Genomic DNA, 14,404 nt, shown 5'->3' with positions numbered 1-14,404 from the left:
GGCAGCTGCGTTGGCAGCCCCTGTCCCGAGTGCAGCTGCAGCAACGTGGGCTCTGTGGAGCTGAGGGTGTTGAAGATCTGTGTCGATGTCTCTTCCATTGCAGTCACTTACGGTTTTAAAACGTTCCATGATAGAAACTGTGAGATAAGCTTAGCTGAAGCACAGTCGCCTTGAGTTTTATACAAGTTAAAAACGTCATTTTGAGACGGGGGGGGGGGGAATAAAATAAAAAATCAGTGTTGTTTATCTTCAGTTTTTAAAAATCACCTTTGTTCATGGTGAGCTGCGTGCTGAGTAAGACAATACACTGGGGTGGCTCCAGCTGAGGAGGTGCCAGGGGCGGGGTGTGTTTTTTGGAAACCCAAGCCCCCGGCGCTGCGTCGTGCGTCCCTCTGCTCCCGGGCGAAGAGGCAGCGTGCGGTGGCCGCCCCGGCTGGGCCTGCTGCCCTGGGTGCTGCCCTGAGGGTACCCCGGCCCCGGGGCCAGGTGGGCAGCGGGGGGGGTCAGCCGTCGTGGATGGTGCTGTTAAGGAAACGCGCGTGGCCGGAGCAGCTGCTGCCCGGATCCTGGCGCTGAAGCTGTCAGCAGCTTTGCTTCGCTCTCCCTGCAGGAGGAGAGAGCAGGCAGCTCCCTGCCTGGCTCCGCGCTCCGCAGGTGATGGCTGGGAGAGGCTCTGGCCTTGCTTGGTGTCCCACTGCTTTCTGTTTTGCCAAAGTGAAACATAAATAAGATGGTAAAATTATGGATTCATTTACTACAGCCGCCACTGAAAAGGGGCATCCTACTACCCCGCCAGCGTGCGCTGCCTGGTCCCCATCCTGGTGGCTACCCAGGCGTGGGGCTGGGTGAGCCCAGAGCCGGTCCCGCTTGCAGCAGCTCAGCAGAAAGGTTGTGCTTGGGTGCCTCTTTTTTTTTTTTTCCCCTCCCCCCTTTCTTTCTTTGTCCTTAGAAGAAGGTCAGGTCCCACATCCAGACTGCTGGTCAGCCGCACCAGCACTTTGGTGGCCACAGAGGAAGGGGTGTCAGGCGAGCAAGAGCGGGTTGCTGGAGGTACGGAGGGGCAGGAGCTCTTCCCTCAGCAGCAGCTTAGGCTGGTGGTGGTGGAGGAGGCCGTTGCTGACTCCCGGGCAGTCCGGGGTACCGGTTACCTACATCCCTTTCATCTACCAACGCACGCTGCTCCTTCTAGTCGTTCTGCCCCCTGCCATGTCACGACAGCTATGAGCACTAGGTTTTCTCCCCACGCTGCTGTTTCTGGAGGTATGGAGCGTTCTCTAGAAGAAAGCATGAAGCCACCAGAGGTCAAGTTTTCACTTTTCCATCTTGGCACGTGGTTGCTGCTCGCCTGCTTTGCTGCTTTCATTTGCTTCCAGGTGCTAGGAGATGCCCTGCTCGTTTAGGAGGACAGTTCTGTTGGCAAGTGTAACTAACATATTCTGACGTGACTCTGGGAATCTTTTTGTCTTTCTAATTACTTAGATCCTTCTCAAAAACAACATTAAAGAAGTACTCACAGCTTTTAAGCAAAGCGTGGAATGGGAACTTATTGCTGCATGGATCAAAGTGTCATTTGGAATCTTTTTTCCATACTGAAGAGTTTAGTTTGGTAATTTTCTAAGAAATTACACAATGAAACAGTGTCAAATAGCAACAATGAAGGACAAGGGACAGGACAGGACCCGTTGGTATCAATTTCAAGCATTCTTGCTGTTCGCCATTGTACTCTACGCTCCTATTCATAATCTTTGAATGCCACAGTTTCTCTTAAGTCTTGATTTTTCTGTTATTCCTACAAAAACAGTAAAAAGGAAATAAGCTTTTATACTTAAAATGACAGTGACAGTAGTACTTTGCATCGTATACTTTCTTGTGTGTGGTGGGAATAGGGGCATTTCAAAAGACCCTGAGTTATTGAAGAGACTTAGTATAAATTCAGTTGATTTACATTTAAGTGGCTTTGATTAGGGGAGGCGGCCTCGGAAAATACTCAAACCCTTTGTGAAATTTTACCCTGGCAAATATGATACACCCCGGTATGTAAGACCTTTACCTGCCCTCAAACGAGGGAGAAGAAATCCTTTGTGTTTTCTTGGTTAATATGAAATTATTGCAGGCTGCCAAGCGCCCCCGTGCTCGGCATGTGGTGCTCCGCCGCAGGCTGGCTGCACGTGCTGCTGGGTTAAGTAGGTCTGGCGGGGGCCGGGGGGGGAAATGGCAGTTGTTTTCAGGATGCGGGAAAAGTTGTTTCTGTGAATTGTTTAGTCACTTTGCACGGGGACAGTTTTCGTGATGTGAAGGTGCCTGACGGGGTGGGAGAACAGAAAGGCACGGAGAAGGCAGAGCCGGGGAAACGGCCTTTTGCATTTCCACTGGGATTTGCAGCGAAACCTTGATGGCCGTGGAGGCAGGAGTAGGTTGTACCTCGGCACAGACAGTCGCTGTATCGAATGTTTTCCAAACCACTAAGTGTTTTTTCAGCATTTCTTCTGATTTGTGCGATCCACTTACGTTCTGCTCCATGTGCGGCGCCACACACGTGCGTAGGGAGGGACAGCTCTGCTGGGGGGGGACAAAGCACCCACGGGCTCGGGGTGCAGCTGGGACGGGACTGGTCCGGAGAGGGTCGGGCTGGATTTTAATTCCCTGGTTCTGAGATGAGAGCAGCAATCAAATGCCCAGGTCAGGCTGTTCGTCAGCATTGGTCGCGCAGAGGGGGATGCCGCGGAGGACACCTGCCTTAGCTTTTGCCCAGCAAATTGCAAAAAATCAATCAGGTTGTGAAGGCAATCTCCAAAATTTCCTTTTTGTGGTTTTAAAACCCTGGGGGGATAGCAGCTCTTTGGTATAGTATCCAAGGTCTCAATGCTAAATGCTACTGGGTTACTTAGCTTCCAAAATAAAAACTATTTTATGAATTTTCATCAAACTTCTCTTTTTGAAGGGTGCAATCGAAATAATGAACTTCCTTTGTGAATTTGACAATGAACAGTCCTGTGTGTAAATACATTTAGGTGTACGGTCTTGTCCTGATTTTTTTTTTTTTTGTTCGTTATATAAATGTTCTAAATTAAAACAGGTTAGATTGAATCACGCTGTTTACTGACCTAGTAGACCAGACTTGATCATTTAAAGTGTCTTTAAAATCATGGTGCACATGTCTGATGGATACATTAGCTTCTGTAGTCGGTATGGTACAAGTGAATGATGCAGAAATGTGCCACGTGCGTGAAAAAGTCTGTTTGTATCTTGAAGCTTAAAGCTAAATCCCTTGTTTATGAAATCTTTCCGTATATGAATTTCGTCTTTTACTTGGGAGATGGCAACACGAGTTTAGAAAGCTTGTGGGTGGAATATGTAACAATTAATATTCTCTGATAGCCTAAATGATAAGCCCCCCCAAAAAGTACATAAAGCTATGAACACCTTTTTTTGACAGGCTTTGAAGACTGCCGAGGAACACTCGATTTGACTCATTTAAACATTAAAATAATAATACCCATGGAAGAGCCACAAGACTTACCCGAACAACCAGTAAGTACATTTAAAAAGGCTAAAAATGAACATATAAAACGAACTGGTGATCTCACAAATTCAGTATACGGTTATTTTAATTAATAATGGAAAATAAGGCTTATACTTAGTATATTTACCTAGAGGTGAAAAAGCCATTTTGCTGTTAGTAAAATGCGTTGTACATTTAATTTAATATAATCATACAGGCAATAGCAGTAAAAGGAATAGTTATCTATGCTTAAACTCTACAATCTTTCTAGGCAAAATTATGCCTAATAATTATTTGTTATGCTCAGAAAGCCAGACCGTTTCAAGCCTGTTCTAGAGAAATTAAAATTCACTATTTTAATGACAGAATCAGCATGCCGGTTATTACAGTGTATATAGTCTTTAATTCTTCTTGCGCTTAAGATCTTGAAAAGGTCCCATGGTCTGTCATCTCCACAGGTGGACAGCTTTTTTTTTTTTAATTCTTAATTTAACAGTGTGTTCGACTAAGTTAAAAACTGCTGTCCAGACGTCTTATATATTTGCACCACTGTCTGTATCATCAGTAACTGATAATATCACATCACAGAAGTTTTGGGTAGAGCAATTATTAATACAGCGTGAGATGAAGTTAAATTTGTATATCTAAAATCTAATAGTGTAGGAATTAAGCAAAAAGGTTTGCATTAATGCTATATTCCCAAATGTAACCTGATGCAAACTCAGCAAGAAATTGCCAAGTTACTTTGAGAGTGAAGCTTATTTTAATTTTGCAGACCGTCTCACGTGCACACAAAAAGAGTAACAGGCCGAGGGCAATTTGGTAATGTTCCCATTGGAAGGATTTTGATGTTTTTTTAATGTGAGAATTTTATGCTCTTCACTTAACTACTTAGAAAATACATTGTAGTGTCACGTATGCAATTTTATGACTTAGGAACAACATTGAATGGAACAGAAATGTAAATTTACAACTGCTCGAAATACCGCTTGACACAACATGCAGATTAGGCGCCTGAGTCAATATGCACAAAACGTCAAACCAATCAGCAAAAACATATAATTTGAACGTCAGATTTTGTGTAGGATTTACAAATTAATCAAATGTGCGTATTTAAAAAGGAAATTTCTGTAATTGCATCCTCATATGATGAAAAACTGTCTTTACAAAATTTTGTTCTTCAGGGCATGAGAGGCAGGGTGCAGCTAATTTTCAGTACGTGGCAGCATCCGCTGTGAGGAGGTTCTGCTGTAATTTTCAGCTGAAGATTTTCTTGGTAATTTCTTCCAAGTATCTTATCCCAGACAGTCATTCCGAGGCAGAAAACTGAGACTGTATTGATCACAACTAGCACCTGAGACGGTGTTTTGAGTATGGGGGCACATTCTTGGGGGAGGAAATGAAAAGAAAAACCTTTTTTGGTTTTTGTAGTGAGACCGTTCCTGAAACAAGTGAATTTTCCTAATTAAAAAAAAAATAAAATAAAAAAATTGACATCAGCTTTGCAAGAGCTCATCTGCCTAGTAGCCCAACACTGGTATTGTACAAACTTTTTTTTTTTTCCCCTCAAATAATTTTGCTTTTCTTAATTGTGGGAACAAAATTAGTATGTTACTTCAGAAAATAATGTTTATGGCAAACTGTTGACAACTGAATCCAGAAATGAGCCTGTAGAGAATTCATCAGGCTTTGAGTTCAATGTATTTTACTTCCAGAAAAATAATTAAAAAAAAGAAATTGGGTCATTTTCTTGTGTTGGTGTCGACTGATGGTAATAATTGGTCCAAACGTATCCAGCGTGTCTTTTCGAAAGGCGTGTTAGACTTCTCCCTTACCCCATGTGCTGCCGCCTGGCACGTTAAACAGCCCTCTCTTTTGCCCCTGTTTTTGAGTGTTTCTTCCCTTTTCAAGCCTGAATAAGAAGGGAAAAGTTTCTGTGCACACTGCAGTGCTAGAAACCAGAAACAGATGTGGAAAATAAGAGAGCAAAGGGAAGTTTTGGGGGAAAATGATCAGAAGTGACCCCCTGATTTTTTCATAACGAAAAATTTATTGTTTTATAGTAAATTCTTAATCTGGATCAGTTCTTAGAAGCAATCATGTCTCTCACTTGTTGAACGCATTTTGGATGCATGTAGTTGATTTTCACGATACTTTATGTAATCCTTAATGCTAGAAAATGAGAAAAATCTCCTTTTTCATGAGGGACGATGAACTTGCGTTAGACTCACTGCAGACACCCACTGGGTTGCTCTCCGTTCGGAATGACTTCTGTCGGACCGCCAGGGCAAAGCTGGTCAGTGGTAGGGAGAGCGCGGTGACGGAAAGACCCAACACCTCCAAAAGGCTAGAGAAAAAACAACGGTCCCGTCTTTGGGCTGCGGATTTTTCTTAATTGAAATTTGCAAAGGCTTTGCCACAAAATTCTGCATTCCTGACTTGTGTTCAGTTATCCGTGCACAACGGCGCTGCTGCGGGCTGCAGTGGCTTCGGCAGCCGTTGCTCCAACAAGGCACGGCCTGACCCGTTGGCTGGCTGCGAGCGCGGGGCTTTCCTGGTTCTGCTCGGGCTAGGAAATGAATCCATGAAGATCAACCTGAGAGCTGGATTCAGTCGCAGAGCAACTCTTCCCTTGATGTCAGGAGGAAAACTTTATTTCTGCTGTGATTCTGACTCTATAAATACAACTGAACTCCGACGCTGTTAGATCTGGGGCAGAAACAGAGTTTTCCAGCACAAAGAATAATTTGGATTTTCCAGTTGTAAAAATTTGTAATTTGGGGGCAGAGATCAGCTAGTATGTATCACTTGCCTCTCCTCTCCCCCCCCGCCCTTTTTTTTTTAACCCAGCATAAACCCAAAACTTCTAGTGAAATAAGAAGATGGAGGTAGGAGCAAATATGTACCTTACGGGAGATCATTCAGCGTAGCGCAGCAGAACAGCTCAGTGAGATAATGGCTGAAGTTGCTAAAGCTGCAACTTGAATCACCGAGGCAGACCACATCTTTTTCCTTATTTTAATTTCTTTTCTTTTTTCATTTTTTTTTTCTTATTTAAAAAAACTCAATGAATTCACTTCTCCTGCATGAAAAGTCTTCAAACTCTGATCCTGTCACTTGAGAGGGGACGAATTCCCCCCCGCCCCCCGGCAGCGTCTCTCCGGAGGTTTTCGGAGGGGAGCGTGTGTTGAGAGGAGGCATTTGGAGAGGTTTCGGCAGCCGCTGCTGAGGCTGGTGCAGGAGAGACTGACGCAGGGAGGGCCTGGGGTTGGAGTGTGATAGTGCAGGGCTGAGCTCTCCCGTGCCCCGAGCAGCATCCTGGAATTATCGTTACTAGATGATCTGTTTTATGACATGTGGCAGGAGAGAGAGAAAATGCTTTCCACTCCCATGGAAGACTGTTTAAAACTGTTCCCTCCCACTTAAACTTGTAGCGTAAATTGCAGGGATCAGTGATGGGTAGAAGACAGGGTTTGAATCCCACCAAAGTTTTGAGATTTTGTAAATGTTATTGTTTAGCATTAAGAGATTAGAATTTCTTTTCAAAGCCTGCAGAGATGGGGACTAGTCAGTTGAGGCAGGGATGTGATAGACTGAAATTGGCAATTGCTGTTTTGCTTGACTTGACTGCATCCTTGCACTGCGGATCCCCCGTTCCAGAGGCTTTAAAGAGACTGTGAAGCTCTCTCCAGATATTTATTGATTTTTTTAGATGAAATCAACTATTAAAGGCAAACTCAGTAAAAATACTGTTCTCTGTACACCACCAAGGGCACGTTTCTGGCAGAGGGAGGGAAGGTCTCCCATCAGAGGAGGACAAGGCAGGATGGCCTGGCGGTGCAGATACTCCTCGAGACAGAGCTCCAGCCCAGGGAGCGAGGGCGGCAGAGCAGCAGAGCAGTGCTTTGAGCCCTAACTATGGAGGAGTGGTTTAGGAACAACTGTTCCATTCTGGTTGTGATGAAAACGTCAATAAAACTGATGTGTTCTTGCAAAACCTCGCTGCTTTTTTGGGGGGAAGGGTTGTTGTTTGGGTTTTTTGTTTTGTAAGTGAGCTGATTTCTCTGTCCACCTCCCATATTAAAAAAAAACAAAACAAAAAACAACAACCTACTGAACTGAAGAAGCCAGATCTTACCGAGTACCTGACTGGAAACAGCGGCATTCCTCCTGTGAAATCTAAAATTCAAGCTGCCAGCTCTTAAGTTAATTTTTATTTTTATCCTCAGTGTAGCTTTGGTCTGAAGCTGTTTGCTGCTGCTTTTTCTGATGTGATTCTTTTTTTTTCTGGCTCCTGTCCTTAAGAGCCCTGCGGGCAGCTTGGCACCCTGAGCTGTCTGGTGCAGTGTCGGTGTCTGAGGTCCCTGCTAGGGGCAGGTGGCAGAGTCCCAGTGAGGAGCTGGAGCACCTGCGGTGGGACAGGAGGATGCCGACAGGAGATGAAGGGCACCATGGGTGGGCGGCAGTCATGCACCGATAGCTCTGTGCCCGAGGCAGCCGGGGGGACACTAGTCTGCTTTCCCTGTCCCTGCTTTCCCCATCATCTTTAGGTGGGGAGGACTCGTACAGCTCCTTTAGGACCTGGACCTCCTGGCAGTGGGGACCAGAAGTAGTGTGTGCTCCCAGCCAGGCAGGAGAGGGGCTCTGGAGAAGCCTGTGAATCTGTGGGGCTGAAGAACCTCAAGAGGAGTTCATGTCAATGCCAGCGTTACCAGCTCTTTGCTTAGGTTGAAGTGACAAAAGCCAGATTTGAGGCAACGTGGTGTCGAGGCCGTTGTACTGCCTCGGTCTTTTGTCATTGCCTTTGCCGTTTTTGTGTGTATGGTGAGTGCTGATGAAGTCTGTAGCGTTCTGCTGGGAACTGCGTGAGGGAGTAGCTGCTGGCAGGATGAGCACAGGGGGGAAAGCAGGCTGAGCTCTAAAACACTGGTAACTTCATGAGGGAGAGAAAATTGTCCTTTCAGCTTTCTCCTTTCCATCCTTACTGTTTACTTAGTCCTTTCCCCTTGCTGCTGCCTTGGGCCTTTATCCTTTTTTTGTATCTCTGCCTCCCATCTCCATCTCCCCCTACCCATCAGGAATTCACCTGTGGTTTACTAATTTTATTTTTTTTTTAAAAGCTTTGAGCACGTTTTGACCTCTCAGACTCAAATCGCATTTTCCTGCCATTTTATTTGTACTCACCTGAGAGAGACAAACTTGAATCGCGTGGTGAGGCATTTATGCCAGCGGCTGTCACATGTGGCAGCAGGCTTTCTCTAACCGCGGTACCCGAGTCGGGGGGTGTCATCCCTGCAGCCCGATACCAGCACGGACCTTCCCAGGCCCCCTTCGCAGAAGACAAATGCTGAGACCGGGATGAACCGTGAGCGCGCCTGGGTACCAAAGCAGCAAGTCTGGCATCTAAACATCTTCCAGGAATGCGGGAGGCTGCAAAACCTTCTGCTAGAGGGAGAAGACGGGGGAAAGAAAAGCCAGTGTATCACAGGAACGTCTCACTCAAAAGACTACAAGCTACAGAAACTAGCCCTGTCACCCTGCCCGGGATTTCTAAGCGGTGCTCGTAGCCTGCATGCAGAAAACCGAATTTGGGCTCAAGTCAGTGCTTGCTGTTGTGTGAGATCCTGTACAGGACCTGGGTCCAGCTGGCCACCTGCAAAACCAGAATACATGCTGTATTGTTTTTATTCAGAAATGAAAGTCGAACTCCTAATTTATTGCAGAAAAAATATTCGAGTTCCTATATTTACATAATATTTAAATATATGGGGGAAAAAACAAGGGACCCGAGTTCATGGCAGTCGTGCTGAATCTCTGCAAAGTACGATTTTCTTAAAATTTGTGGCTCTTTTTTTTTCAATTTCCATGAAATTGTCCTTATCGGACATTCATAGCTCTGTATCCATCCCATTATCTGTTACTTGCTTAAATAACGTGGCAATTTTGCTAATGCGTTCTGCTTTTAACATTTATTTGCTAATTAGGAGAAAGCCTGCTTTGGGATGAAGAGCCGGTGGTCGCGCGGGTTAGCTCTGGAGTTCAGCGCAAGGCTTTCTGAGTTTGAACACCAGCGCCCGCTCTGCCGTAACCGGTGGTGATCCGCTGAGGGAGCTCTGCCTGCACACGTGCTGTCAAGGACGGCTCTCGTCACTTGTGTCTCTGAACGTTTTTGTCTTTGCAGGTGAAAAAAGCCAAAATGCAGGAATCCGGAGAACAAAGCTTGAGGTACGTAATTTTGAATTTGGTTTTAGCGTGGAGCGGTTTTAATGTTCTTTTATCGTTATAAGCTTCCATTTTAGAAGCTTGCGTGTTATTTTATTTTTCACTGAGATAGGGCAAATATAAGTCACTTTTGTATTTGATATAATTTACAGATTAAGTTCCCAATAAAAAAAGATTAACTGGCCCTTTGGTATGAAGCTTTTATCAAAGTGTCTACAAAGAGTCTCAATTGCTTCATCGAGCATCCTGTTTTTCACCAACTCTGGTGGGACCGTCGCGTACTGCACATAACGTGCAGTTATTCTGATGCAGCTTAGAATATTTTAATAATATCTGTGCTGAGCAAAACTGTGTGGGTAACTGTTTTGAGAAATTAAACCCTCTCAAATTGATAGCCTTTTCTGTGTTTACTTTACCAGGAAATGGTGAGCAAACAGCGTGTGAAATCCGTTCTATGTCCAAAAGTTAGAAATTTGAGCCCTTGCAAGCCCCCTTTCTAGCCGGTATGAGGCGAGATGATCCACGTCCTTGGAGGGTTTTTGCTCTCGGTTGGTGTCCCGGGAGCTGAGGGCAGTATGGGCAGGTCTGAACGCGCTGGATGAACGTGCTGATGCTCCTTTGGTGCGCTGCCCTGCTCCAGTGCAGTCACAGCTTCCCTACAGGCTCCCGTAGCCTCCAGATTTGAGTGTAACCATCCTTATATAGTCTTTAAAAATAGAATGGAGAGGAGGGTTAAAATCGCATTTCTAACCTGCTTAAATATTCTCTATAAATATTCTGGCTCTGTTTTGATAAAACTATATATGAGTTTAAGTTTGACCTACAGGAAGAGTTTAAAATAATTTATTAGACCTGTTTCTCCTCAGCCAAGGTGATTTTCAGCCAATGTCAATACTCGGGCTGTATTTGTTTTAGTTGGATCGTGGAAGTGGGGAAGGGAAGAGCTGTACCCAGGGAGGGTGGTCTCTCTTGGGAGCATTAAGCATCCGTAAGGATCTTAACACTTTTGTGACTACAGCGTGCTGGGGATGCCCTCGGCAGTGCGAGGCAGCCCCAGGGCAAGTGAGAATTTTCCGCCGAGTCCGTGAGGATTGAAAAATTGTAAATGATGGAGGATGAGAGCGCTTGGGATGGATGTGTCCCAAGAGCCGCAGGTGGGTGCGCTGAGAGTGGCGGTGAGGAGGAGAGCAGAAACACGGGCTGGTATGCTGTGGGCAGAAAGGGTTTTTTATCTGTTGCGTTTTCTGCAGGAAGGGATCACAACGAGCAGCTCTCAACCTGCTCCCAAACCGCATGCCATTTAACAGACGCAGGTGGACTATCCGTGCCACAGAATCACGGCCGTTTTTTCCACCAAGGAGAATAGTACACGAGTAACCCCGAGTCTGCGTAGGAACGTCTTATTTTCTTGCAAAACTCACGCTTTATTGTGGAAGTCGGTTCAGCTACTAGTATTGAGAAAGCTTTCCAAGGATTTTGTTTGTAAAGGTTTTCAGGGGGAAAACGCCAGAATATGCATTTTGGTTAAGCTTCGCTCCCTCTCACCAGCCAAAGGAAGGCAAATCACTTGCCTTATAACCAAACCCGTGGCACTCACTAGCCAGCTCCCCCCTTACCCCCTCCTAGGAGAGCTGCGCCTCCTTATTGGCTTTCGTTTTGTTGTTGCTAGTTCTGCAACACAGCTTTTAATGAAGTTTTGAGGCATCTGTGTGTTATTCTGATACCCTCAGGCTGCAGTTTTACAGGGTGAAGGAGCCGGTGTAACTGCTTGTTGCTGCAGAGGGCAGGTCTGCGCGCAGCTCTGGTGTGCACTCCGCGTGGTGCTTGCTGCGTCCCTCCGTGAGCTGAGTCTGTTCGGCATCCCAGCAAAAATAACAGCGCAGTTTTTGTGCTGGACGCGCAAAATAAACTCTGCTGGAGAGGCTGAAGGGTGGCTGAGCTGAGGCAGGGGAGCAGGAGGCCGTGCCCAGGCAAGGGGAAGGAGGTTGGTGATTTCTGCTGCAGGTGGCCGTGCCACGCTGGGGTCTGCTGAGCTCTCAGTGAAGCGACAGCCTTATCTTGAGAGACTGGTGGTGAGTAAACGTGCTGGAGGTGGCAACAGTTTAATGTCTAATTAGAGCTGCTGTGTGAAATATCAAAGAGTGCAGAGCTAGTTTCTGGTAAGAGTCAGTTTGCCTCGGTTAGGAAGGTTGAACCCAGGGGTTGTGATGCCCAAGGATGTTAATTTAAGAGTTCATGGTGCTAATGATTAGCCTTTGTTTGTCCTGGCAGTCACGTGAGCAACACGGAAGTCAGCGATCAGAAACCTGAATCTTCAAGCCTTGGTTCAAACCTTCCCATGTCCAGTGAGAGTAAGTATCTTCTGGAGTTCTGTCTTTCCTCTTTTCTTCCACTCATCTCGTTACTTTGCTTCATCAAGCACAAGCTTTGTCTTCTCCTTGTAATACTTAGCCTGTCGGTTGTAGAGTGAAAGGTTGCGGTGGTGCTTACAAAGCGTTAATGCCTGGTGGTAACCAGATATCTCTTTCTAACAAACACTTTTGTGTCACTACCCCCCAGCTTGCTCCTGGGTACTGCTATGTCTTATCCACCTTCTACCTGATTTTTCTCGAGGGAAGGGGTTGAGCTAGTAGGGTCTTAATCTTAGACTCTGAACTGTATTGAATGTCTGCAGAAATTCCTTATGAAATAAATGGAGGGGAAACTGAGGCAGAAAATAAAAAGACTGTATAGTAAGTGAGAGGGGGAACGTGTCCTTTTTTCTGGAAAAAGAGGCCTGGGGATTATTAGGAAAGTAGGATTCCTGTGTAGAACACCTTTGACTGCCGATACTTATTTATAAGTGTAAATCAGCTCAACTTGATGGAAAATATGTAACGTGTAACTTTCCATTCATTGCTGACTGCTTGCACCTTTGCTGTTCTAATCAGCGTGCGATGATGTTGCAGTTGCAGGAGTTACCAGAAGTTTTAGCCGGCAAAATCTGCTGTGCGACTGGATGCAGTAATACTGTGGTGTGGGTTTTTTTATTTTTCACGCCATTACCTAATTCTTTATGTGCTATGTTAAAGAATACAAATTCTAGAAATACTGACATTCTTTTTGGAAAAAAAAAAAAAAAAGGGCGGGGGACATTTTTGGAGGAGGGATAAGGGAATATCTGACATACATTCAGTGAAAGCCTTTAGGTCCAGAAGTTCCCAGTTTGCGTTTCCTGTTGTATCCGTGCGCTAGGTGGGCTTCACAGCATGAGGAAAGGCAAACACTGAGGACCGGGGCGGGGAGTGGTTCCTGGAATGTTCAGAAGGTCTGGAGCGTGTGGCTGATGGTTTGTGTTTCTCAGCCGCTTACGCTCAGATTGCGCGGAGGAGGTTATTTGGGTAGCAGAATGCAAATGTTACAGTCAGGGTTGCTGTGCAAACTAACTTGCTCCCCTCAGCGGGTGTAACTGGTAAGAAAGTTAACTACAAGAGCAATAATGATGTAGGGCCTTTCCAGATAGGGAAAGCCCAACTTGTTGGAGCACATCACTGGCATCTGGAGCAAATTCCCAACTAACAAGTGATAGGACAGGAGGAAACGGCCTCAAGTTTTGTGCCAAGGGAGGTTTAGATTGGATATTAAGAAAAAATTCTTCACTGAAAGGGTTCTCAAGTGCTGGAAGAGGCTGCCCAGGAGAGGTGGAGTCGCCGTCCCTGGAGGGATTTAAAAGATGGGTCGACGTACTGCTGAGGGACGTGGTTTGGTGGTGGGCTTGGCAGTGCTGGGTTAACGGTTGGACTTGGTGATCTGAAAGGGGTTTTCCAGCCCAAATGGTTCTATGCTTCTATTCTGTGATTCCTTTGAGATGACGGTACCAGCTGGTAAAGAGAAAGAACACTGTTAGAAAGGGAGAAATAGGCTTGCCTGAATCATCTACCTGGTGTGAACTGGCAAGAAAAACATTTTTGTGGTATTTTAACAGTGTGGGTTTTGAGAATTTACTTTGAAACAGATATTCAAGGCACTAAAAAACCTCTGTAAGTCCAGTGTGTTGGTTAAAATGTACTATGCCTGCTGATATTTTATTGTTGTTATTTGTTGGGGTTTGAAATTGCCTGTGTAATTATACAAACTATTTTTTTTCAGTTATGGCATGCACTGATTATATCCCAAGGTCATCAAATGATTATACCTCACAAATGTATTCTGCAAAGTAAGTCGAGCAATTGTTACTAAATTCTGTAACTCTTACTTCTTTCTGAAGTTATCTTTTTGCATCTTTATGCATTTCTGTAACGCTGTAAATCATGCTTTCGTATCTTCTGGCAACAGATACTCGTTGGTGCGGACACTGAAGCTGATAGAAGTCACCCTTTGGCTTCGGTGGCTGTTGGCTTTTGATCACAAGGATAAATGAGACACTTCAAATAATTAACACCACAATAATCCTGCTGAATAATGCCCATAATGTGTGAGGAATAAACAAACTAGACGTAAAGGAATATAAGGGGAATATAGGATTTTCTGCTCATTTACCATGTTTGGGGGTCTTAAGAGTTCTTCCCATTGCAGCACAGTAGGCCTTAATCCCCCGCGCTTGCTTTTGTGTCGTCTCTTTGTGTGCAGCAGTAGCTTTGACACGTACTACTACGTTGTGTTAGCTTTAGGATTTGGTGTTGTCAGGCATGATGAGTGAGA

General features: G+C 45.3%; 1 protein-coding gene across 6 annotated transcripts in view; it reads left to right on the top strand.

Moving 5' to 3' along the window:
* The window catches only part of EYA3 (EYA transcriptional coactivator and phosphatase 3), a 62,820-nt gene that overhangs the window by 17,533 nt on the left and 30,883 nt on the right, over positions 1 to 14,404 (top strand). For 5 of the 6 annotated variants that reach the window (XM_063356153.1, XM_063356158.1, XM_063356156.1 and 2 more), the window contains exons 2-5: positions 3,437 to 3,531; positions 9,684 to 9,727; positions 11,996 to 12,075; positions 13,853 to 13,919. In XM_063356153.1, the coding sequence (XP_063212223.1) occupies positions 3,499 to 3,531; positions 9,684 to 9,727; positions 11,996 to 12,075; positions 13,853 to 13,919 (224 nt within the window). In that variant the 5' untranslated portion in view covers positions 3,437 to 3,498. Of the gene's footprint in view, positions 1 to 3,436; positions 3,532 to 9,683; positions 9,728 to 11,995; positions 12,076 to 13,852; positions 13,920 to 14,404 lie in introns of those variants that run through there. The other variant, XM_063356157.1, reaches the window with a different exon arrangement.

Source organism: Chroicocephalus ridibundus, chromosome 19, assembly GCF_963924245.1.
Source record: "Chroicocephalus ridibundus chromosome 19, bChrRid1.1, whole genome shotgun sequence".
NCBI classification, from domain to species: domain Eukaryota; kingdom Metazoa; phylum Chordata; class Aves; order Charadriiformes; family Laridae; genus Chroicocephalus; species Chroicocephalus ridibundus.
This window is presented reverse-complemented; position numbering and strand designations above follow the sequence as displayed.